The following is a 25968-nucleotide window of genomic DNA, read 5'->3' on the forward strand; positions in this document are numbered from 1 at the left end:
TTTATTTCATAACTATAAATACTATATATAGTTTGACCTAAATTAATACAAAAAAAAGGAAGAAAAAAAAGAAAAAAGAAAAGGTATGAAAAATAGTTTCAAAAATTCTGCGTCAAAAGGTTTAGGCCGTAATAATGTGTGATTTTTTCAATTAGTTATTTTGTTATAATTATCAATTCAGGGAAATACTTTTTTTATGGTTATTTCTCAACAATTCGAAATAATAAGAAACAAAATTATAAAGCACGAATAATTAAAAAAAAAAAAAATTTCTACCCAGAGTTTAGAAAGACTCGAAGATATTATAGAATGATATTATAGAATGAAGATAATTTTGATTTAAATTTTAGTACATAGCTGAAGGCCAGCTACGATTTTTTAGGCGCTATAGCATCCATATGCGTCCCTGAAATTTTTAAAACCTGCTTTGTTTCTGATGATAAAGTTATACTTCTTCGTTATGGTAGTTTTTTAGTCCAGCGGTTCCTGTCTTTTCCAGCTATGGAGCTCTAAATGATCTAGATTCCTTTGGCGGGATCTCGACTTCATAAATAAAGTTCATTCATTGCTCTGAATGAACTATCCAAAAAAAAAGGACTATTTGGATACATATAAATTTTTTTGTTGTTTTACGAAAAATAGTCTTATAATTAGGTTAAATGTCTGGAGCGTCTTCTATTCCTGACTTAGTCTTTGGGGGATGTATAATTTGCAATTGAATAAAAGAAGCTGAATAATGATTTTATTTTTTTTAAAAATTAACTGCAATAAACTAAAAGAACGGTTATCAGAGATACTTAATGTTTTAACTTTTAATTTAATTACTTTGAAATGAAAAGTGTGAAGATAAATTCTTATGCATTATTGATAAACGCATATTGTTTTCACAATTTATTTAAAATGTTGTTTTTGGAAAATCAATAGATATTTTGTAAATTTTGTTTTTCATTGGAATTTTGCATAAATAATTTTAAAAAATACTGTAATATTAAATAATTTATGGATGATTTTAAAAAATTATTATTGGTTAAAAAAGAAGATAAAAGAAAAATCTTCACTCTCGCTTCCTCAGCGATCCACGAAACTCCTTTTGTGCATTGCTGTCTAGTTTACAATAATTTGAAGATTGTAGTTACCTTTTAAAAACAAAAATATGATAAAAATTATAGAGTTACGATAAATAATAGTTAACTATGCTGCATATCTTTGTTACGAACCAATCATTCACAATTTTAATACCTTTTGAAACAGTTTATTAAAGGACATGATGAATAAAAATTTCACGAATCCTATGTATGTCTTAGGTTGCGCAAAATTTCCGTTTTTTCCTTACAAACTCTAGCTGTTTTATCTGCTTTAATTGGTAGAAACTTTTAATGAAATGGTTGTAAGTTTTGCAGGTTATAGCACTGATCCAAAAGGTTTTCACGTATTCTTAAATTTATATTTTAAAAAACATCTTTATTGCTTTCCTTAAAATAAAGTAACCATAAAATAATATTAGAGCTTTTCAGACCGGAAAATAAAATTCCAGTTAAAAATTACTGTAACGATTGCAATCGGTTTCTGAAAGACGATTAATTAGTTTCAGACCTAATCAAAGTGAATATTGATGCATGCATAGTATTGGTAATTACATGTTAAAGGCATTGAAGGGGTTGTATTAAAGAAAATAATCTTTTTTTTTTTCTTTTTTAAATTTACGCTTTTTAGTCTATTTATTCAACTATGCGCATAAACATCATTTCTTTAAACAATACGCGTTAATTGGTTAAGAACTACTAAGATAATAAAGAGCCTGATAAAAATTTATATCTGATGCGTTATTTCCTGATTTTTCTTTTCAAGGTTGAAACAGCTGTATGTAAGAAAACATTTTTTTTTCCTTAAAATTCTGCTTAATACGCTAATTACTCCAGCACAAACACAGCACCTCATTTATTTTAACAGCGAGTTCTAATTGATTAAAAACTACGAAGAAAATAAATAAATATAGAGCATGATAGATTTTACATCTGATGCCTTATTTCGCTTTTCAAAGCATTCAAATTCGTAACATTGAAAATAGTGTTTTTGATATCGAAGATGAACGTCTTAAAACTATTTTTTGCTTTTCAATACCGCTTAATTTGCTATGTACACCAACACAAATATAGCCTAGCTTTTTAACAGCCAGCACTAATTGGTTAAAAATTACTAAAAGCCGTGATAAGTTTTATAAACTTATTTCCCGATTCCCCTTTGGCAGCTTATCAAAACAAAAAGAGATTTCCAGTTAATCCTTTGATTAAAAACTACGAAGAAAATAAATAAATATGGAGCATGATAGATTTTACATCTGATGCCTTATTTCGCGATTTCGCTTTTCAAAGCATGCAAATTCTTGACATTGAAAATAGTGTTTTTGAAATCGAAGATGAACGTCTTAAAACTATTTTTTGTTTTTCGATACCGCTTAATTTGCTATTTACACCAACACAAATATAGCCTTGCTTTTAACAGCCAGCACTAATTGGTTAAAAATTACTAAAACAGTGACAGCCGTGATAAGTTTTATGAAGTTATTTCCCGATTCCCCTTTGGCAGCTTATCAAAACAGAAAGAGATTTCCAGTTAATCCTTTGATCTCAGCTTAAAATACCGTTAAATAGCCCATAAATACCCCCGATTCTTATAATACCCATCAATTCTTCCGGTTGTAGAAAAACAAAAGCAAACAATGAATGTTCAAAAATCGACATCGCAAATAACCCATGACTGCATACAAGTCTTTCTGCACTTGTCTAGATATCGCGAATCGCATAAGCATTGTTCATTTGGGCAATTTATACCACTTTATTGTATCACGATTTTTTATATCAATCACAACTGTCCCTTTCACCCTATTGTATATTTAAGAAGGGAAGAAAAAAAAATCGTGTATGTTTTTTTATTTTTAAATGGATTGTAGCAGGCGTTCAGTGAATTTCAAGGTCGTAAGGAAATGACGTCACATGAGATGGAAGTAGGAGTTCGTGGAGGTCATTGACTTTTGAAATGTGTGTGCGTTTGAATAGATAGGCGTGTTACACTTTACATCGGAGTCATTGATGAGTGTAATTGAAACGATTTGATAAACGCTTAAAGAAAGTGCACCAGCTAAGATTGGATCAATTTATTTTTTCATCCAGAAATTTTGCCTTCAGACGAAAATAAATTATTGTAATCGTCATCAATTATTTTATAACCGCCGTTGAACTGCCGACCGAATTTATTAGTTTAGTACTGCTAATGTTCAACTCCGTATTCTTGTAAATTTGATCCCAATCCAGAAGACAAGGGAACTCCTGTATCAAGTATTAGGAGTACTTTGCCTTTGAGGCGAACTTTTTCAATGAAACTAACCCGCATCTGCGTTACGCGGAGAGGAAAACCACGAACCCCCCCCCCGGTTAACCTGATGGAAAGGGGACTCAAACCCATTATCCGTCTATCACTGAGGATATTTTACGTCAGCACTGAGGTCGGTGAGAGCCGAGTATGGAATTCTAATCAACCAGTCATCATCGGGATTCGAACCCGGTTAACCTCATTGGGAGGCGAGTGGTCCACCCCCTGAGCCACCACGGCTCATCATTAATTATTTTACATTTTAATTTACATGAAACTAAAATTACCTTATCTCACACGTGGTTCATAACGTGATTCCTTGGTTCGTGACGTGTTAGCTCTCCGTATAGAAGACAAACGTTAACAGAGAACTTAAAATAATGTAAAGGCATAGCCGGAACTTTGAACCTTAATATCGTGCAAATTTGCTGCAACCTATAATAAGATGTTAAATTAAACCATGTTCCCTTTCAATTTATTCGACAGTTTAGATAATTAAGTTAAAAATAATTCAATTTACAAAAAAGAAGTTTTTTTTGCATTTTTTTTAAAAAAAATTGTTATTTTTATTCTATAATTTCAATTCAATCTTTCACTCAAAAAAATCAGTTCAACGTTGAACCATAATACCCCTATCTTGAACAATATTATGATACAATTTGCTGCAACTCGAATAAAATTATTAATACCATGTTTTCTTTAAATTTGTATTATACTTTCGTGTAAGCGTGTAAGTTAAGAAATAATTTAATTTTCAATAATTATTTTTTCAGTTTTTCAAAATTATTTTTAATATTTTAAATTTTTATATTTTTAATTTTATAATCTTTTGATACGGCAATAACTCATACGCACTCAAAAAAAACCATTTCAACGTAGAACCGTAATACGCGTATTTTAAACAATTTCCTGATACATGTTTGCTAAAACCTTAATAAGATGTTAAATTAAACCACGTTTCCTTTAAAAGCGTAGTTTCATATCAGGTTTAAGATGGTTTAATTTGCATGCAATTATGATTAACTGTTCTCCATGTTAAGGTTGCAGCAAATTTAAATGATGAAAAGCTGCAAAATGTCTTACTGGGTTTATTATTTATATTTCAGAAACATCAATAATCTCTTAAAAACATCTTCTCTGTAACATATCACAAATGCATTGACTTTCATGTTGCTGAAAAGCTTAATTTCTCTATGATTTTACGTTGCTTATTCATTCATAAACATTCGTGATTCGATCAGCAGCTTATTCTATTACTTATGCCGTTGATTCAGATCAATTTATTACTCGGTTATTTATGCTGTTGCTTCGAATCAATTGCTTGCTTGATTATACGAGTTACTAATGAATTATTTTCTAAGTATTTTCTACAAAATTATTCATAAATAATTTGTGCTTAATCGTCACATAATAATTTCATAAATAATTTGTAATAATTTATTGGAAATAATAAGCTTACTTTTTCGATTAAGAATACAGTCGAACCCCGCTATAGTGAACCTGGATATAGTGAACTTTTTTAGTGGTCCCGTCCGTACTCCTATTCAAATAATGTTATTTTTAACGCTTATGGTGAACAGCTAAGAACTTGGAAATTAGGTTACAGTGGACTCAAATTTCATTTCTCTAAATATCTTTTTCAGTCTTCCATCTTTAAACTTACAGGTGCTGGGGACTGAAAATGAATGCATTGCTATCTATAGCTGAAGTAAAATCAGCCATAAATGTCCTTAATATGTTTTTTTTTTCTACAGAAAATGTAGATAAAAATATCTTGCATTTTTTGCACATTGTAGATAAGAAAATTCGTGAACTCTATTTAAAATCAAATTGTGTTCAATCAAAAAATAAAATATTTTTTCTTCATGAAAGGTGAAATTAAAACTAATTTTTACCTGCATAAGTACTTTTTTCATTAATCCTTGCTTTATTATCTGTTAATTAGATAATAATTTTTTTATAACTTATGCAAAATTGCAAACCCAATTTTCAATCATTCTACTTTCTTAATGCAAAAAATATTCTTTAAAAAAATTTGGATATAGTGATCCATTGTTTATAGTGGACTCATTACTGAGTCCGCAGATTGTTCACTGCATTATGCATTTTGTATCTTACCAAAACCTAACAGTAACTAATGAAAATATTTGCACAATTATAAAGAATGTATTGGTTACAAATATAAAATTATTACTTTCTAAACCAACAAAATTATCATAATTTCAACTTTTATGATCTCTCCAATCGTTGAATTGTGACAAAAATGAGATGGTATTCTTTCAAAAGGTTAACGCCCCGCCGCTTTCATCGAAAACATCAAACCGTAAAGTTGGCGTAGATTATCTTCCGAAAAACTGTTATGTTTATTTTCATAATAATTTCATGCGTTAAAAAGAAACATCCGAAATATATTTCAGAAATATAATTAATTTCCTCAACACTCATTAATTTTCTGAATGTTATGAAAATTTATTATATTGCTATATTATTATAATCAACGGTAAATTATGAATGATACAATTATTTATGTTGCCGTAACTGTACATTCGATTATTTAAGTTCGTTCCTGATTTAATTAAGTCGTAATTCGATGAACTGTTTGTTCGATTATCTCTTTGTTTATGTAAATTGCTCGTTCGGTTCTTGGCTCGGCTCATCATAATTGTTGCTAGCATATTCGATTATTTACGTTGATGATATATGATCCATTTTTTTCTTCTAATTATATGGAAAATAACGTATTCCTAATCTATTAATTTACTTGGAATAATGTTAAAAAATTGCTTTATGTTTAAATTTTTTTTTGTCGTTTTGAATATTAGTTTGAATATTAGTTTTCGATCATATCAACTAAACAGTAAAATGGTAAGAAAGCTGTATAAAAGCAATATTAATGAATGCATTGCTTTCAAAAATAAATAATTACTTTCCAAATCAGCAATATTGCTTTTTAAAAAATTCAATTTCAACATTTATGATCCTATAGCAACTGTTGAAATGTGACGAAAATGATCTCTCAGCCATTACGAAGCGAACCTCCATAAACTTAAAAGGTTAACGCCCCACTACTTTAATTGAAAACGTCAAACCAAGTTAATGGAAGATATCTACATTTTTAATGTAGATACTTTCAAAAAATATCTTTTATTAGTTTATCTTTTATTCCATTAAATAGTTTTATCTGTTATTTCATAATCCTTATATACAGCAAAACAAAACAAAACAAAAATTCGTTTTCTCAAAAAAGGAAAAAACTTTTTTTTAAATGTTCTAAAATTGTTTATATTGCTAATGTAATCAACAGCTGATATTATTTATATTGGTAATAAAATTATTTTGTTGATTTGCGTAATTGCTTATTCAAATATTTACTTTGCTGTTTCTATTTTTTAAAATCAAGATTCAATCAACTGTTTATTTGATTACTTATGTTGCTAATTCGTCAGGTTGTACATTTGGTTAGAAATGTTTAGTTCGTTTATTTGTTTTGTTCATGTGATCAATTATTATCAGTTAATTAAATAGAAAATTACTTATTAACTAATCTGTGATTTTCTGGAAATAATAAGCTTAGATTTCTTTTTTCTTTTTTTTCATTCAGAATATTAGAGGATTAATCAACCAAACTGTAGAGTAACTCAACTCAAGTAATCATTATCTCCTAATGCAATTTTTTCCCAACCAGCAAAATTACATTTACTTTTTTCTTATTCAATTTCAACATTTATGTTCATATAACAATCGTTGAAATGTGACAAAAATGATCTCTCAGCCATTACAAAACTTAACTTCGAACACTCCATAAACTTAAAGGTGAACGCCCCGGCCACACCTATCGAAAACGTCAAGCCGCAAAGTTGATGTAGATATCTTCTCAAAAAATCTCTTCAGTTTTGTAACCATAAAAAAATAGTTATATAATTCATTGAGGGTAAGAGCGGGGGAAAATATATATTTAAGGCGGCATAATTCCTGACATAAGACAGAAACGGGCATTGACCTTTTTCTCTTCACCCCTTGTTTCCCCCTGAATATCAACCCCTTAGGGGTACTTCCTAAGTTCTTAGAAGATGGTTGGAAATTGTTTGAAGAGGCTACAAAATGGGGACTCCGAAATGGTTGTAAAAAAAAAGGGACTTGTTCAGGTCTTGTTAAGATTTGACGGGGTGGTAGGACGCAGGAATTTCGAACGCTGATAAAAATTCTTTCTTTCGAATATATTTTTGGTGCAGTTAACCTGTCAGCCTTACATATCTGATCTACTGTACACACATAAAATAACGTGAGGTGTTTAGAACACTGTAACGCTTGATGTACAGGGCAGAATATAAATATATTTGGCGTATGCTCAGCTATGTAAGTGGCTAACGTTTCTAAAAAGTAATTTTGTACCGAAATTTGGAGCTAAGAAAAAAATTTAGCGCAATGAATGATTAAGTTATTCATCAACTGAAACAATAAATTATTGTAGAACGAAACGAGACTTATTATTTCACATCGAAACAAGATTTATTAAAGTGTCTCAATATGACCGTTATTCTGATGCTTTTTAGCAGTTCTAAAACGATTCTGAATTTCAACAATGATATTTATTGTGATATAACTAAAAACTAATACTACTTCTTTATAATGATTTTTTATTTTTTTAAATTGAACACTTTGTCATTTTTGTTAGTATTTTTAACTTGTCATAAAATTGACTCCTTGATAAACTATTGATTATTGATCTAATGTATTTAAGAACATTATTATATATCTGTATTATAAATGATTTAAAAAATAATTAAATATTAGGTTTCTTAAAAGTAAATTTCAAATCAATCTTTGTGTAAAAATTATTTTTGGTAAAAGATATTTAATTATTTTCGAATAATTATTTTATTGCATTATATTTGAATTTATTGGCCCGAATCGATTCATATAATTGTAAAATAATTCATATAATTGTAATATAATCATATAAATTTCATAAATTCATATAATTGTAAAAGAGGCCCTTATTTAATCCAATAATTTTTTTCTTCCGCTTTTTTCCCATTTTTTTCCTGTGATTTTTGACCGTATTTTTGTAATAAATTGAAATTCTTTATTCCTGCAGAATAGCTTATAAAAAATTTATCTTTGAAGAGCTACTGTCTAATAAAAGAACATGTTAATGCACCCGCATACCCCCGGAGTCTACTAAGTCTTTTCTTGTTATGCAAGTTAGAGAATTTACGTTTATCTGTTATTTTTTTTAATTTTTTTTTTATAAAAATGTAGTTAACCCTTTGACGCAGATGAGAGTTCGGTGTCCCTTTGAAATATATTTTTTCTGGTGCTTTAATTACACCCAAAAATATATTTTGGTATCTTTTAATTATAAAAAAAAAAAAAACACAATCTAATAGTTACTAAAAAAAGCGGTTAGATAATCAAAATTATATTTGTACTAAAGTATAAAATTTAAAAAAAGAGTAGTTTTAAATCTTTTTTGATTCATATTCAAAAATTGATTAGGTAAATTAAAGAAATTTCAATGATGAATAACTGTTTCTCTTAGATCTAAATACAACTGCAAATAAGTGCAAATTTGAAAAATTATTGTTTGGGAGTGAACAGTGTTTGAAAGAGTTTTGCTTTTAACTCAGAAAAAGATACCGGTGTTTCATGCTGTTTTTCATAACCATAATTTATTAAAATGCTAAATATAATATTTTTCATTTATTTTGATCTAAACTGATACAAAATAATGAGAACAGTATGAAAAATGCGTTGCATAAAAATTCTGCATGAAATGGCTAAAAAAGAGTTAAAAATTGTTATACAGAAGGATTTTAAACCTATGTATTTTTGGTTTTCTAATAAATTATTGTAATTTTTTTACGAAAAAAAAGTTGCTCAGTCCTACAGTAATGCATTATTTTTATAAATAATTCCCTTTGATGACATTAAACGCATTTTTTTGGTAATTTTTCCCATACTAAGAACACATAGAAAATTACGAAAAAATAATTATTTAACTTTTACGCATTATTTTTGCAATTGAGTGATTGTTCCTTATGGTATTAAACGCATTTTTGCTCACTGATAGTATTTTTTCCTATGCTAAGAACGCATTTACGTTTTAGGTATTATTTTTTCAAAGGAATAATATTCTTCAGTATTGTTATTTTAAACAAGTATCTCCAATTAGAAATCAGTCGGAGATACTGCCATTCTTACAACTTAAGTTTAGTATTACTATATTTCTTATTAATAATAGATAATATTATCATAATAAAAATTACGTTTTGCTATGCTATTATCTATCGAGTTTTACAGAAATTAAGTTCTGATCTTTACACTACTATTTTTGAATTATTTTCATAAATGAATGATTTTTTCTAATGTTTATTAAATGGTACCCACACATTATTTTTCGAAACAATTTTTTTCGTATTAAATTAACACATAATTTTTATGAGAGATTATATTTATTAAAGCATTTTTTTACCTTAAAACATTTTATTACGTTTACATAAATGCATTATTATTACGTATTATATATACATATACAATATTATATCATATAAATATGTATATACAAATGCATATTACGTACATATGAATACAATATTATTACTTATTACATACATATACATTATTATATCATATAAAAGCATTATTATTACGAAAATTAACAGCCTGCCACGGTGTACTTAGAAAAAGTTGCCTATGATGATTTTCTTCTATTGTTAATTAAATGGCACCCACGCATTATTTTTCACAATTTTTTTTTTTCGTCTTAAATCAACACATTATTTTTACGAAAGGATTATATTTATTAAAGCATTTTTTTCACTTGAAACATTTTTTTAATCTAGAGGCATTATTATTACTAAAAATAGCTGCCTCATACGGTATTTTTAGATACTGATAGAAACAATTCGGTGGTGTTTCAAAAAAAAAAATAAATAAATAAAAAAAAAAAAAAAAATTAGAAGAGCTCAGAATACGGTTTGGAATTTAAGGACAAGTTTTTTTTTTTTATTATTTGGTTGAGGGTAGGGGGAATTTCTAAGTCCGATAAAAATTATTATAGCTTCAAAAGTTTCTTTCGAATGGGTTTTCGGAGCAGTTAACCTGTCAATTGTATTTCACTTCTCAGTGCTGTAAAAGAGGATAAAGAAGATTTATCTGATTTCTTTTACAACAGGGAATTCTGGTTTTTACGGGTAAAAAGTTGAGTAAGTTTTCTGCGCAATACGTTCGAAAATAGTTAAAACAGTTATTTTCTTTTATTGTCTCAAGTGTAAGGACCTTCTAGTCCAGAAATATTTTCCGATTATTTTCATTTCGCATTTTTTTCGTTTTCTTATTTTTACAAAATAATCCATGTTTATTGTGTTTTAGTTTTAAGCCTTTATTTTTTTATTTTGTTGAATTATTTTTAATTCTAAAATTATTAGTAGAAAATAAAATATTTGAAAATAAGTGCATCAATAAATAACTTTAAAGTTTATTTTTATGTATCATTTACTGGTCTTTAAACAGGCAACTTTAAATCGAAAAATATTGTAGTTCTTTTATTATTGCCCAGTATATAAAATATTTGGATTAAGTTACCTTTGATATCCAATATGCATAGTATTTTTATACAAATTTTACATAAGAAAAACATAAAACACATTTAGGCGGATTAACATAGGCATTTAAACAAAGTAATTAAAAAATAAAATAATTAAAAATAATAAATAAAAAATTAAATATTTTTATAATTAAAACTTAATATTTTAGAAATTTAATAAATAATAATTAAAATTATTATCCACTCTTAGGGACCAACATAATGATTTATTTTAACCAGATTTTTAAAATTTCCCTCACTATAGTATGGCATCTTAGTAACAGGATATTTCAATAATCAACAAAAATAAGCAAATTAATTAATTAAAACAAAAAATATTTAGAAATCTTTAAGAACAAACAAATTGGATTTTTAATTTAACTTTTCTATGAAGCGAGCCCAAAGTTCTGTTAAATTTAAGGGAATTCGACTTTCATTAAATTCTGATTGCTTTATGGTTAAATCTGTTTGATCTGTTTTTGATTGCGCTATGGTTGAAAAAATGTTTAGAAATAATTTTACTAAAAAAATTATAACATTTTATGAGCAATATATATTACAATGTAATAATACTATACAAATTGTAACGAATACAAATTATATAATTTCTATAAGTTATTTCAATAATTCTTGATCATTGTATTTTCAATACATTTCATATGCGATCATTAAATGCAAAATATAATACTGTTTACAGTACAATCATTATTTATTGTTTTTTTTAATTAAAATATATATGAATGATCTGAGGTAATATAATTACAAGCCGAATTTTTAAATTGTTCTGTAAAGCGTTTTTACTGAAAGACGAAACCACACACACACGATTTCCACGTAAACAATAAAATGTTTTTATAAATTGTGGTTTTATTTAGTCTTAAATTATTGAAATTTGTATCCATTAGAAAACAATACTAATGAACAGCTTGATATAAAAATATCACTTTGGGAAATAATGGCCTATCATTATATCCTCAAGCCTTTTATATTTCTTTAAAAAGGTTAACTTAACTTTAGCCATTTTAATACACATATTGTTGGAACACTTAAAAAAATTCAAACGTCTGATTTAGTATAAGAAATAAATTTTAAAGAATATATGGTTTTTAAACATGCTTGCACTTAATATAAATAAAGTACAAAAAATTTGTTCAATTTGTGAAGCTGTATTGTGAAATTTTCAAATATAATACTAATTGGTAAATAAATCGTATTTTTCATTATTAATTAGGCATAAGGGCAATAATAAAAGGAGCAAACCATAAGAAGCAAATCTTAGGCATACGAGAAAATTTGTTTAAGTTCATATTTAAAATGTAATATATATTTGTTTAGTTGCGTTGTATTATTTTCATTAATAATGATAAATTCTTTTTTTTCGGGCAATAATAGTAATAACAATAATAAGAGCAAACCTTAGGCACACGAGTAATAATATTTATATAGCTAACAAAATTTAGTCATGCGAGAGTGAACAACTTTCAAACTTTAATCATGCAAGCAATACACCTTAGGCTTACGAATAATAACAATAACACAACTAGTAAACTTTAGGCTCACTAGCAAGCCTGCGATAATTTTTCAGTTATGTATAAAAAAAATTTCAGCAACATTAAAAATAATAAATAAATTCTTTTGTTTTTAAATCCAAACAGCAATAAATGAACCCTTAAATGGAATAAATTACAAGACCGTTTTAACTGCAAATTACATTTAGTAACAAAATCCAAACGCAAGGAAATAAAAACAATTTTTCATTTAATCCCACAGTTCATATAATGACTAATCTCAGTGTTCATGAGCAGAAAAAAAAAAGAAAGAAAGGGAAGAAAATAATTTGATCGGGAGGCTACGATTGGGATGCGCGAGATCAGGTTGGCCTTGGTGGATGATTTTTTTCCATCCGCTCTGGGGTCGATGACCGACCTTCGAGCCTCGGAATATATATTTTGCCGATAACTTCTCTCTCTCTGTGGCACAACTATGAAACACTTGAGTAACGTTTTCTTTTTTACTCCTCCTTCTCATTTTAACTTTCTTCGCAGCTGCTCTTTTGGTTTAACATCATCAAGTGACAGTATTTCCGAAAGGGAATAAAAAAATCATGATAGATAAGAGTGGAGGAGGTATTAATCAATTTTTCACCTTGCCTTGAAATAGTAATTATTGCTGGTTGCTGGAACTGGGGGGTTTGTCAGGGTAAATATCATACTCTACACGGTTACGTCATAAGTAATTTATTAGTTTTTAAATTAAATTTAACTGATTTTTTTTTTGAAAAAAAAAAAAATGGTGTGAATGATGAGAAATAAACGAAAGTATACTTTTGTCATGGTATGGATAATTTTTTTAAATGAGGCATTCGAGGTCATTCAACTTTGCCGTTGGGCTTGATAAGTAAGCATTTTTATTGGATTTAATATTTTAATGAGAGAGAGTTTATGATTTTAACAGTGTTTGGGCAAAGTGAATACAACACACTATGATAAAATTATGATTATTATTAGTTTTGTCTAAAAATGTATATTTGAAGGCCTATTGGAGTATGGTCCACCTTTACTTTCTTTCCTTTTGAGACACAAATTTTTAAAGATTAATGATTGTATTATTCTTGATTTTTGATTCTCTTTCGGCAGCAAAAATGAGCTGGATATGTACTAGATTAAAAAGTAAGAAACAAGTAACTTGTATGTAATTGAAAGCGTGGCTGACTCCAAAATTTTTAATAAGTGAACAAACTTAAATAAAGCCTACATTCGAGATAGAAATGCGTTTAATATTTTTAAACATTTCAGAATGGTTGAGGTTACTGATCTGCGTGCACTTCAAATTAGCAATTGAAACGCATTTTAACCACTATGGGAAGTCTTTTTAAACAAAATTTTAAATTTACAAAAAGTAAAACATAAAATATACAGCCATGAAATTCAGAATAATTCAATTAGAGTAGCATTTTTAGTATTGACGTTCATTGATTTTAGGGTGAAAAGATATTTCATAATTGAATGATTGATCATTAAATGATTGATTTTAGGGTGATTTAGGATTGATTTTAGGGTGAAAAGATATTTCATCATTGAATGATTGATCATTGAAGATATTTCATCATTGATAATCTAAGAAATTTTTTTTGTCAAAAAATACATAATTGAAGGAAATTATTCATAATTTTTTGTTTAATATATTCATAAAATTGTTCATAAAAAATTTGCATTGTTTAGAATTTTCTTTTATCTAATTAAATTCCATTGATAGGTTATTAAAAGGAGTTAAATAAGATTCTTTTTAGTTTTACTCACGGTTGCTTAATTTTCCCTCTTCTCGTTGCTAAGCAACATGGTAGTTTCAGAGGAAATTTTCCCTAGTTTTCGACCTCTTCATTACAGAATCCTTTCATTTCTGGGAAATGTAAATTAAAATAACCTATTTAATTAGGGTATACTAAAACCTACGTCACAGGTCGTGTTATTCCCACTAAATTTAACTAGTAAACAGCATTTTCTGCGAAACTGATTTCTAGCAACAAATAAACATTAAACGAAGTATGTCTTCAACTCGCTAGGTTGGAAATGTATTAGTCTAGTTCCTTTTGAAATAATTTATTTTGTTATTTTATCTAAGTTTATGAATTTAGTAAACATATTTAAAACTCAGTTTATTAATTAAACTAAAAGGTAAATGTTATTTTTAGTAAAAATTTCGAAGTGGAAGTAGTAGTGTTTTTTTCATATTATACCCAATTAATCATTTTTTTATTAAGTTTATTTCCTTGTACTTGATTTTTTATTAGTCTTTATTTTACAAAACTAAAACACATTAATCTAAATAAATTTCTCCCAATTATCTTAAAAATTATTTAAAAAAAATTAAAACTATATTTCAGGTGTATCTAAAATACAATCTGACATTGTTTATTTTTCTTATAAATTACTACTTAAATTATTTTACCACTTACTAAGACACCTTATTTTTAATAAATTTTACCCAATTACCTTAAAATTATTTTAAAAAAAATTAAAATTATATTTTAGGTGTATCTAAAATACAATCTGACAGTTTTTATTTTTCTTATAAATTACTGCTTAAATTATTTAACCACTTGCGCAAGACAGTTAAAAAACGCCGCATAATTCCCTCCCCCCCCCGCCATCTGTCTTAATATCAGTACTAAATAAATATATTAAATTTCGAAATGTAAAAAAGAATAATAATAAATTTTATTTGGTCACTCCCTCTTCTATCGCTAGTAATTAGTATGCCAATATACAATCTAATGTTCCAACCGCCTGCGCAACTCTCACAGGTTAATTCACTGGTCAAACATTTTTTTGAAAAATGTTCGCAGAAATGATGTTGTTCAGTACGAATCCAGTTTTCTTCGCCTTCAGACATTTAACTAAAAGGAATTTTTTTTTTCTTCTCATTCTTTTCAATGCTTCATATTTTCTTTCACTTGTGTTGCAAGAGGTAGATGGCGGCGTGAATTTTAATGAGATAAACTCACGATTTTGCGAATGGAAATGAGATAAATGACATTTGACACCCGTAAACATTGTACAGATTCTTTGTTTCTTGTTAACTAGCATGCGGGTTAGAGAGTAGGAAAACAAACGTGATTTTTATGGCGAATAAATATCGTGAATTATCTTTCGCTTGTCCATTAATATTCACAGCGTTTCTCAATATTCAAAAATTTTTTTTCAACAATTTTAAACGTTGATTTTGTAGCAGTCAGTCTCTTATTCAAATTTCGTTCGGTTAAATAAATGTATGTGACTTAAAGTAACCATTTATTGACTTTTTAATTGTAAAATATTGCAATTCGTGGTATCTTACGCCATAGTGTCCAATGAAAAAATATCTTTCTGAGTAATAAATACTAAAAAAGAAAGAAAAAAAAAACTGCACTTTAATCAAATAACTCAATCAGTCATGATATTTATCATATTTACCATTACGAGTTAGGAATTATTCAAACAAACCGGTTAATTTGATAAATTTTCACAAATTTATCATATTTACCAAATTTCCTAGGGATTATGCATAATTACCGGTTATTAAATATAAACACCAGTTTATTACTTTTACCATAACATATATTACATTTTAAAGTGATTCTAAGAAAGTCAAATCTGTTCTATTCTATTTTAATAAAGAATTTTTATTAATTAAATTCTAATAAATACTAGATTCTCAATGGATACTGATATTCCGTGAGTTATGGGCAAATTTTTGTTTTGTTTCTGGTTAACTAGTTTTTGGTCTGCTGGTTTGACAGTAAGCAAACAAACGTGATTTTCATGGTGCATAAATATCGATTAATATTCAATTTTGTTTCCGAAATTTTAAATGTCCGTTTTGGTGTCATAAAGTTACAATAACAAATTTAATGATCTGCAGTAATTTTAAACTATTGTTTTTTATGCCAATCCGGAAAAAAGTTTATCTGGTATATATTTTATTTGTGAATTAAAATTTATGTATATAAACGAAGTTCTTCTTTTTATTTAAAAATTGAAAACCTAATTTTGAAGCAAGTCTTAGAAATTTTAAATTGTGCTTCACTCTTTACAATACCATATAAATAAAGATTTATTATAACTCAATTTAATTTCAATAGATAGATTGAATCCCCATAGAAACTACATCTTCAATCAATACTGATAAATATTGCCCAGATTCTTGTTTATTATTATCTAACTTTCTCTTTTATCTAGAAAATAAGCAAACAGACGTGATTAATAACGGCGAATAAATATCATAAATTATTTTTTACATATTCATTAAGAATCAGAACTTTTCTTAATATTTATTTTCTTTTTGAATTTTAAGCTTCGTTTTAGGTTACGTTAACAAATGTATGTTAGTTAGGTTACGTTAGGTTAGGTTAGTTAGGTTACGTTAACAAATGTAAACAAATTAACAAATGTCTTATATTAATTTTTAGGCTTATGTGTTATGCTAATATGGTTTAACCGGGATGTAAAGTGAGCATTTTCTTTGAGAGCTAAGGATTATACATATCAACCAAAGTTTATAAATAAAAAAAAAATCAAATCTAATTTTAAGGTAAAAATTTGAGTCTAAAAAAGTTTTAATTATACTTCACTTTTTACAATTCTATTTAGACAAAGAATTATAGCCATTCCAATTTTCATAGAAATCAGTTTTTAAATACACACTGAAAAGAAACATAGTAAAGGTTCTTTTTATTTCTCCTAGCGAGCTTTCGGTATGCGGGTTAGAAAGAAAACAAAAAGGAACTTAATATTCAGAGCGTTTCTTGATAATTATTTATTTTAATTTTAAGCATCGATTTTGGTTATGTGATGTTATATTAGCTAACTTAACATCGTATGCTAATTTTAGGCATACGTTTTATGCTAATATGGTGGTTGTTAGTTTAATACGGACGTGCGGTAAACATTTTTCTTAAAGACTAAGAGTCCATCAACCAAGTTTTATAAATTTATAATTAAAAAAAGCGTTGAAAAGTTTATTTTAACCAAGAGAAAATAATCTCATATTTCGTACTTTTTTTAAACATTTGTCATTCTCTAGAATGCTTAGGCATTTTATACACTTATTAGGCAAAGTAAATAATTCAATAATTCTCATGTATCATCTTTGCCTATAAACGTAACTAATTCTATAGAAAGTCGGCATTTCATTTCATACTTTAACAGTAATATCTGTATCAGATCCTATTCTGTAAGATTATACCACTTGAGACATTTTTCATAATCAGTTTTTACAGTATGAGATTTGGACAGTTGATTTTAGATTCACATAACCTTTGGATTAAGTTTTCTTTTCAACTTAACACTTAAAAAATTTAGAGTCTTATGTTAAACTAAGGCTCTAATATAGAGGGTTAAAATTTTAAGCTTGGCAATAATTTGTTTATATATATAGTTTGGTATACAAAATGAGTTCAAATTTTGGTTTTGATATCGGTCTATTAAAAACTGTCTCTAATTATCGGTATTAAGCTCGCAAAGAAGCTATTAGAAAAACTGACTCTACGTCTTACAAACGATGATATCAGTACTTTGAACCACAATACGGTGAAATTTGCAGATGTTAAATTGAGCAATATTTACGGTCAAACAGAATGATAATATCGTGTAAACAAGTTTAAGCAGCACGATAATGTGGTTAGACTTATTACACCGTATTAAGTTTGCAGATAAATTGAAAGGATAATATTTTTCAGTTCGCTACTTAAAACTTCTTCTCTTAATATTTCGGCTGTGTCAAAAGTAATCAAAATAAGTTACGAATTCTATGTGAAATCGGTTTTTACATCATCAACTACTAAGAAATCAAAAACTAAATGGAAAAATGGGAAGAAAAAAAAACTTAAATCATCTTGTTCGTTTTGATCCTTCGCTCATATTTTATTTTTCTAATTTCCTCAGTGGACATTGAAGCAACCTAAACTCGGCCACTAGGCCAGACGGCGATTTTTTCCCAAAGTTATGTCGTAACAGTATATACTATTACTGCATTTTATTCAACCTTTGAGTTTGGTGTGAAAACAAAAAGAATATATTATAGAATCTAAGAATCTAGTGAAACTTAACGTCAATAAATGTTTTTTCTCTCTTGATCATTATTATTATTACTATCGTTTATTTTCCGATGTTGATTAATTGATAGGCTGTTTGACTTTCGCCTTTTAAAGCGAAATCCGCCCCTCTACAGGTTTTTTTCTCTCGTTAATGTGTTTAGGCCCTAGGCCGTTTAGTTGATTTGGGTTATTGGGAAGTCATAAATGGTTGTGTGTGATTTTCGAACATGCTTTGTGAACGTGAGTTAAGTGATCACCTGATTGATTTGAAAATTTATTAGCCTCGAAAACAAAGGGAGAAAAAAATTACGTGATAAAGTTGAACCGTTAATTCTGCATTATAATTTACTAAGATTGTAAATTGATCAGATCATCAATTTTATTTTATTGGTAAATCGATTTTACTTAAATTGTAAAAAAGAGTTTTGGTCTAGATTTTCTTGCGTATTTTGTGAACTTGAGTTAAGTGATCACCGATTGATTTGAAAATTTATTTGCTCGGAAAAGAAAGGGAGGAAAAAAGCTAACGAAGAATTACGTAACTAACAAATTTGAACTGGTAATTCCTTATTATAATTTACTAAGATTTGAAATGGATCCCATCATCAATTTTATTTTGTTGGTACATTGTTTTTATTTAAATTATAAAGATGAATATAAGGCTAAATTTTAGAACAGGTTTTGTGAGCTCAATTTACGTGATCACCGATTGATTTGAAAATTTATTAGCTTGGAAAAGAAAGGGAGGAAAAAAGCTAACGAAGAATTACGTAACTAACAAATTTGAACTGGTAATTCCTTATTATAATTTACTAAGATTTGAAATAGATCACATCGTCTATTTTATTTTGTTGGTGCATCGTTTTTATTTAAATTATAAAAATATGAATATAAGGCTAAATTTTAGAACATGTTTTGTGAGCTCAATTTACGTGATTACCGATTGATTTGAAAATTTATTAACTACGAAAACAAAGAGAGGAAAAAAAATATAGAGGAGAATTGCGTAATTAAGTTGAACGGTTAATTCTGCATTTTAATTCCCTGAGATTGTAAATTGATCACATCAATTTATTTTATTGGTGCCTAAATTTTATTTAAAAACATCTTTACAACGAATTTAAGGCTTGCAGTATTGTACTTAACATATTAGATGATTAATGGCACTGTGGTTAAGTCTAAAAAGCAATAATCAAGCCAATGAGGTTAGAGTCGAAAAAATTGCTTGTTAGTAAGANTATAGGTAGGTACTTTATTTACGTAGTGACGTGTTTACCGATTGATTTGAAAATTTATTAGCTTTGAAAACAAAGAGAGAGAAAAATATATATAGGAGAATTACGTAATTAAGTTGAATGGTTAGTTCTGCATTATAATTTACTAAGATTGTAAATTGATCACATCAATTTTATTTTATTGGTGCCTAAATTTTATTTAAAAACATCTTTACAACGAATTTAAGGCTTGCAGTATTGTACTTAACATATTAGATGATTAATGGCACTGTGGTTAAATCTAAAAAGCAATAATCAAGCCAATGAGGTTAGAGTCGAAAAAATTGCTTGTTAGTAAGAAGTTATACCCAAAAGTTTAAAAAAGGAAATCATAGATCTTATGAGTTATATTTAGACAGTTATTTATAATTATGTTTACTAAAATATTACTCGATCAGGACAATTAAATTACAGCTTACCACAAAATTAATTTCTATACTATTTAAATTACAACTTATCACAAAAAAACTGCAATACTATTTAAATAATAAATTTTTATGTAAGGAATTTTCTATTGATATTGCAATTTATAGCAAAATGAATTTGCTATATTATTTAAAATAACTTATCTATAAAACAATTCTTATAATATAAAATGAAATTATAAATGAAATATATTTAATTGTAACCATGCATAAAAAAAAAAGAAATGCATACCTTGAAATTAACATTTCCTTAGTGATTACTTTATTAGGTTTCGGTGTAAATTCTAATAGAACATCAGGTGAAATCGACCTTCCAGAAAAGCCTGGAATCAGAGTGGAAAATTTCAAACAATTAATAAAGTTTTCTCTCTTATTATCATCAAAACAAATTAGAAAAACTAAGTAATGATTAAGTTATTTTTCAAATGAAGAATATAAATTTTTCCGTAATAATATACTAAAATATCAGTAACTGGAGATAATTTTAAGTCCTAAGATATATTTTGATTGAATGTTATTTGTTCTTTCTTAAGCATGAGTGAATTAATAAAACTAATTTGCCTATTAAACTTAAGAATCCTTCAAACTTCAATTGCTTTGTGTTACATTGTTGAAAATAAAGAATTTTATCTTGTAGTTAATTTTTTTATAATTTTTTTCAAAAAGCATTGAAGTAAGATAAAAAAATAAAATATGTGAAATATGACGAAAATTAAATGGACTTAATTTAAAGGTGTAAAGCATAATTTCAAAGCGTATTTGGAAGAATTTCAGGTGATATTTTGATAGCACCAAATTTTTTGGAACATGTCTTTATCAGTTATGTATCAATTTAATATTATTATTATTAATAATATTAACAATAGAATATCAGTTTATTGTTTCAACTGTTCAAATAGGGTGGCTTTTAACAAGCAAAAATATGTTTTGAAAACTTCTTCCCAATATTTCTGTTTAAATTTGTGTAAATTTTAAGAAATTCACTTAATATGTTTTTCGATTAAGCTCTTTAACTATCGTGAAGATTACATTTTATATATAAAAATATGAACGTATTCCAAATGGCATTTGAAAGCACAAAATTCATAAAATCTAAAGTAATTTCACTTAACATGTTTACATTTGAGTTATTATAGCAATATAATTTTTGCTTTTTTGCATACCATAGTATGAAATAAATTTTTGGAATTTAAATTCCTAACTATTTATTTGGTTGAATAGTTTTTTTAATACGCTTTATAAAGATAAAGCTGTCATTCCAATGCAACCATATATGGAGTTATGTATTCAAATAATTTAGTTAAATTTTTTTTTAATCAAAGGCGAAGTCTACAATGTCATAAATGGAGTTGTGATCGCAACTTAACGCAAAACGCTTCGGGCTCGAAAAGAATCTACTTTTCGGCGTAATTGAATCGAAAATTTCCTGTCATTGTTTAAGACATAAGATCTTTCAATATTACTTTCCCTCAGTCTATCAACCATTTTTTTTTTAGATTTGTCGGTTTTCAGGTTAGTCCCTCCCCCTTTTGCCGTGAACTAGAAAATTAAGACTCAATACCAGAAAAAGATACTAGAAAAATGATCAGAAACAAAATAACTCCTACTTTCACTTTTCTCTTGTTTTTGTTTTGATATATTACGTAATCCCATTTGAGGAACTGAGTTGAGCTTTTCCGTAAGATTGCTTGCTCTGAAAACGAGGCCGTTGTTTGATTCGAGTTTTTCTTTGACATTGTTATCAACAATGATAAATTCATCACTTGAAACAGGCTAATGTTTTAGTTTTTTCTGTTTCTTTTGTCGTTTCCGTATAACAGAGAAAAGGAGGAATTTTAATTTAGATAAGGGATTAAAATAATGTACTTATCACTGCCCATCGCTCTGTGAAAGTTCTTTTCTTTAAATGTAATTAAACATGCATTGACTATAATTAATGTTTATAGAAATTTTAGACTGAAATTATTAATGCTTATATTACACTGTTAGGAAATTTTTAGCACGTTGATATTCATTATGCGCGTAACTAAGTATGTATTAACGATAATTAGTTGTTATAGAAACTTTGACTAAATTTTTAATACTACACTCTTAGAAATTTTGGATCGTAATGAAATTTGATGAAAGTATTTAAGCATACATTGAAGATAGTTAATGTTAATTGAAATTTAGCCTAAACATTTCAATGCTACTACACTGTTAAAAATTTTGCAACGTCTTGAAAATTTTAATGTAGGTTACATTTTTGACCACATTAATATGGTGCTAAGTTGAACTATATAATGGTGAATAAATTTTATTACGCAATACTATGGCTGAATTTGAGCGGAAAAAAAATTGAATTAAGCTTAGAAATTATCAATATTACAAGAGAAATTTTGAATTTTGAACCTCAACTTGTTTTAATCTTAACATGGTGCTGAGTTGTACCATATTATCTTGCATAAACCTAATTACTCTATACAATGTGTCAACTTGAATGGAAACATGGTACAATTAAACACTGTATTAAAGTTGTAGGAAATTCGTACAATTTAGGAAATAGCACATGATTAATCATACTTAGTCAGACTAATTATAATTAGCATAATTAATCATACTTAAGTTCAACTTTGCTGCAACTTAAATCAATTAAGTAAGCTTAAACCAGTAGTTAACCTGAAATTTGCTTCATATGGATCTAAGTTGAATCATATTATCGTGTTTCTTAAACTTGATAACAAGACATTCTGGTTCTACTTTAGAGGAAAAATGAACACAACACACACCTTCTCAAAGTTGAACCATTGTTCAACGTTGAACTGATTTTTTTTGAGATTGCATGTAAATATTTTACTATTTTAATATTTTTTTCTCGTTTTTACTTATAAGCAAAAAGTGACAATTGTTTAGTCATTGTTTTTTGATATTAAAATCCGGTCATAAGAGTTACCAACTACTGCGCCGTAATAAATAAAATTGTTTTGCTTGAAATAACGTATCGTGGGAAAGGTCTTAAATATAACTCCATGAAAGTGTCACAATAATTTTGAACTTTCTAAAACCATTGGGATATAAAAAAATTAGTTGAGTAATTTTGGAATTTTATCCCATTAGATATTAAATACCGATACGATGTTCTACGAACATCTAATTCTCAGTGATTTTATTCCGTTATTTTCCATCTTCATGAGGTTTGGCAGTACCTCCACTATATTTACCAATAGGGACCACCGCAGTAATTTTATTAGTCAGAACAATATATGTAATTTAAAAATTCCTTTTAATTACAATTGCACAGAAATTTGGTCTTATGAACAAATATAACTATAGACATGAATAAGTTATTATTTTTAAATGACACTCAAGATGTACTAAATTTTCTTTATACATTATATTACATTACAGAGTTGCATCTTCTTATGCGTTATAGAGTATATAATTACTGTTATCTTATAGAGTTGCATCTTTTTCTGATCCAACTCGAATGCACTTCTTGTAATTTTTTTTAATGAATATTTCAGCTAAAAAATATATGTAATTAAATGAGAATTTTCTTTGAGACTTTCAATTTTATTATTTTTTTAATATTTATTATTAATACTAACTTATTTTTATTTCTTTTAGATCAAAGCTTTACGGCAGCTGATTCAAACAGCAGCTCGACAACAAAGGCTTTTGTACCGTGCAAAGTATGCGGTGATAAGGCTTCGGGTTATCATTACGGCGTCACTTCTTGCGAGGGTTGTAAAGTAAGTCAAATTATTTTTCTTTTCTCATTCCGTATAGGTAGCTACTTTATTTACGTCTCACTAGAGCTGCACAACGAGCTATTGGCGACGGCCTGGGAAACTCCCCTGAGGATAATTCGATGACATGCCATTGCAATTTTGATCCTCTGCAGAGGGGATGGCTCTCCTGCTTTGGTAGCCATACGACCTGCGCGAAGTTGAGCACTTTAAGGAAGAACAATTTAACGAGGACCGATACCGGGCACCCTCGGTCTCTAAGCTGGCTGATCAAAATCATCACCCACCCACTTACTGACCTCAGTCAGTGATGCTTGATTTCGGTGTTCTACTGGGAACCGTGTCTTTACGATCAGTCAGTCCACTGCGGGACTCCAATTCCGTATAAATTTGGAATCAGTTTTAAATCAGTACTTCCTAAAGTGGAAAATAGATTGATCGATCATTTAAATTAACCTTATATTGATGTTAATCGTATGTCTATACACGTTGACAATCATCTGCAAATTTTATCGGTTGTTTTGAAGGATAGTTTTCTAATTAGAAAAAAAAATTGATTTTCCATTTTGAATCATGCAGCCAGTGTTAGGAGGTTTGTCTGATATTTCAAATGTGCAGTATCAATAAGCACTCGCTGAACTGCAGAATGATGAATTAGATGAACTTCATTAAGTATAAAAGAAGCAATGGCATGATTTTCTGATAATACCAAAACCAAATATTCAAATGCAACTAAATATGCAAGAAAACTATTTTTACTGTTTCTATCTTTATTTTTATTGTAGATTTAGTGCCGTAAATGATTTCCTATTAAAAAAAAACTCATTTGGCAGTACTAAAACTGGGAGATTGTGGAATGAAGTTAATTAAAATAAAACCTGGCATAAAATCTCTTTGCAGTACATGCAAGAGTCTCACTAAATTTAAGTAAATAGTTACTAATGATTAAAATAATATATAAAAATCTTTTATTCATTTTTTTCCATGGATTTTATTCGTTATATGTCATGAAAATTTATTTACTGTGATGGTTTAATAATTGCATAGCGATTTCTTCATAAAACATATCTATTTTAAATAGTTAGTTAATAATTATCTATAGTATATAATTTTAGCTTAAAACCACTTTATATTAATTAGATTGCTTAAATTATTTAAGCTTAGTAGTACTGAAATGCTAACATAACGTAGTTTAATAATTTAAACCTAGAAAATTGTTTAAGATACTGTATTATGTTTTATTAAATGAAAATTCAGTGCGCAGTTAGTAATCCAATTACTATTTTAATGAGTCAATTGTTTAATAAAATAGTGTTTGATTTAATTAATGATTTAGTGAAATAACCAATTAGTTAGTGACTTATAAGTAGTTTGTTTAGATTGCGATGTAGTTAATTACTGAGTTAGTTTGGAAAACTATTTAGTTAATTTAATTTGATTTGGGTTTCTGTTTTAAAGAAATATTTAGCTAATCATTTTGCTGTTTGGTTATTCAGATAGGGATTTAGCGTTTTAGTGTACTAACCGTAAATAAATGAATAGTTAAATTAGGTTTTAGTACGTTGTCTCAATGTTTAAAAAAAAATTACTGGTTATTGATTTTAAAGTGATTAATTACTGTTGTTGCTTATTAAACATGTTTGCCAAATAATTAGGCTACAATCGATACGAAACTCGTGTCTAAGGTACAATACAAGAACTAGATAACTTTAATCAAACAAACTAGAAATATTTCGGCTAAACTAAATACCCCATTTATCTCTATTAAGATGATAAGGGTACTTTTTTTCCCATATTGCATTTTGTCATAGAGAAAGACTTGTTAGAATAGTAAAACGAAATATTTGAACAAAAACGTTTCTATAGAACACTTTCAAGAAATGAGTTAAATTTTAATTTGGATTTCTTTTTTAGTAAACAAGAAGTTGTTCCAAATTTATAAGCGTAGTAATATTATAATTTAAAATTAAAAAAAAAAGTTTGCAATATAAAAACATTAGGGTCAAAAATG

General features: G+C 27.5%; 1 protein-coding gene across 2 annotated transcripts in view; it reads left to right on the forward strand.

Moving 5' to 3' along the window:
• The window catches only part of LOC107436527 (Ecdysone-induced protein 78C), a 164126-nt gene that overhangs the window by 90377 nt on the left and 47781 nt on the right, over window positions 1–25968 (forward strand). For both annotated transcript variants that reach the window (XM_016048288.4, XM_016048287.4), the window contains exon 2: window positions 23836–23960. In XM_016048288.4, coding sequence (XP_015903774.1) covers window positions 23836–23960 — 125 coding nt within the window. The remainder of the gene's footprint in view (window positions 1–23835; window positions 23961–25968) is intronic.

The sequence above is a fragment of the Parasteatoda tepidariorum genome, chromosome 6, assembly GCF_043381705.1.
Source record: "Parasteatoda tepidariorum isolate YZ-2023 chromosome 6, CAS_Ptep_4.0, whole genome shotgun sequence".
Taxonomy (NCBI): domain Eukaryota; kingdom Metazoa; phylum Arthropoda; class Arachnida; order Araneae; family Theridiidae; genus Parasteatoda; species Parasteatoda tepidariorum.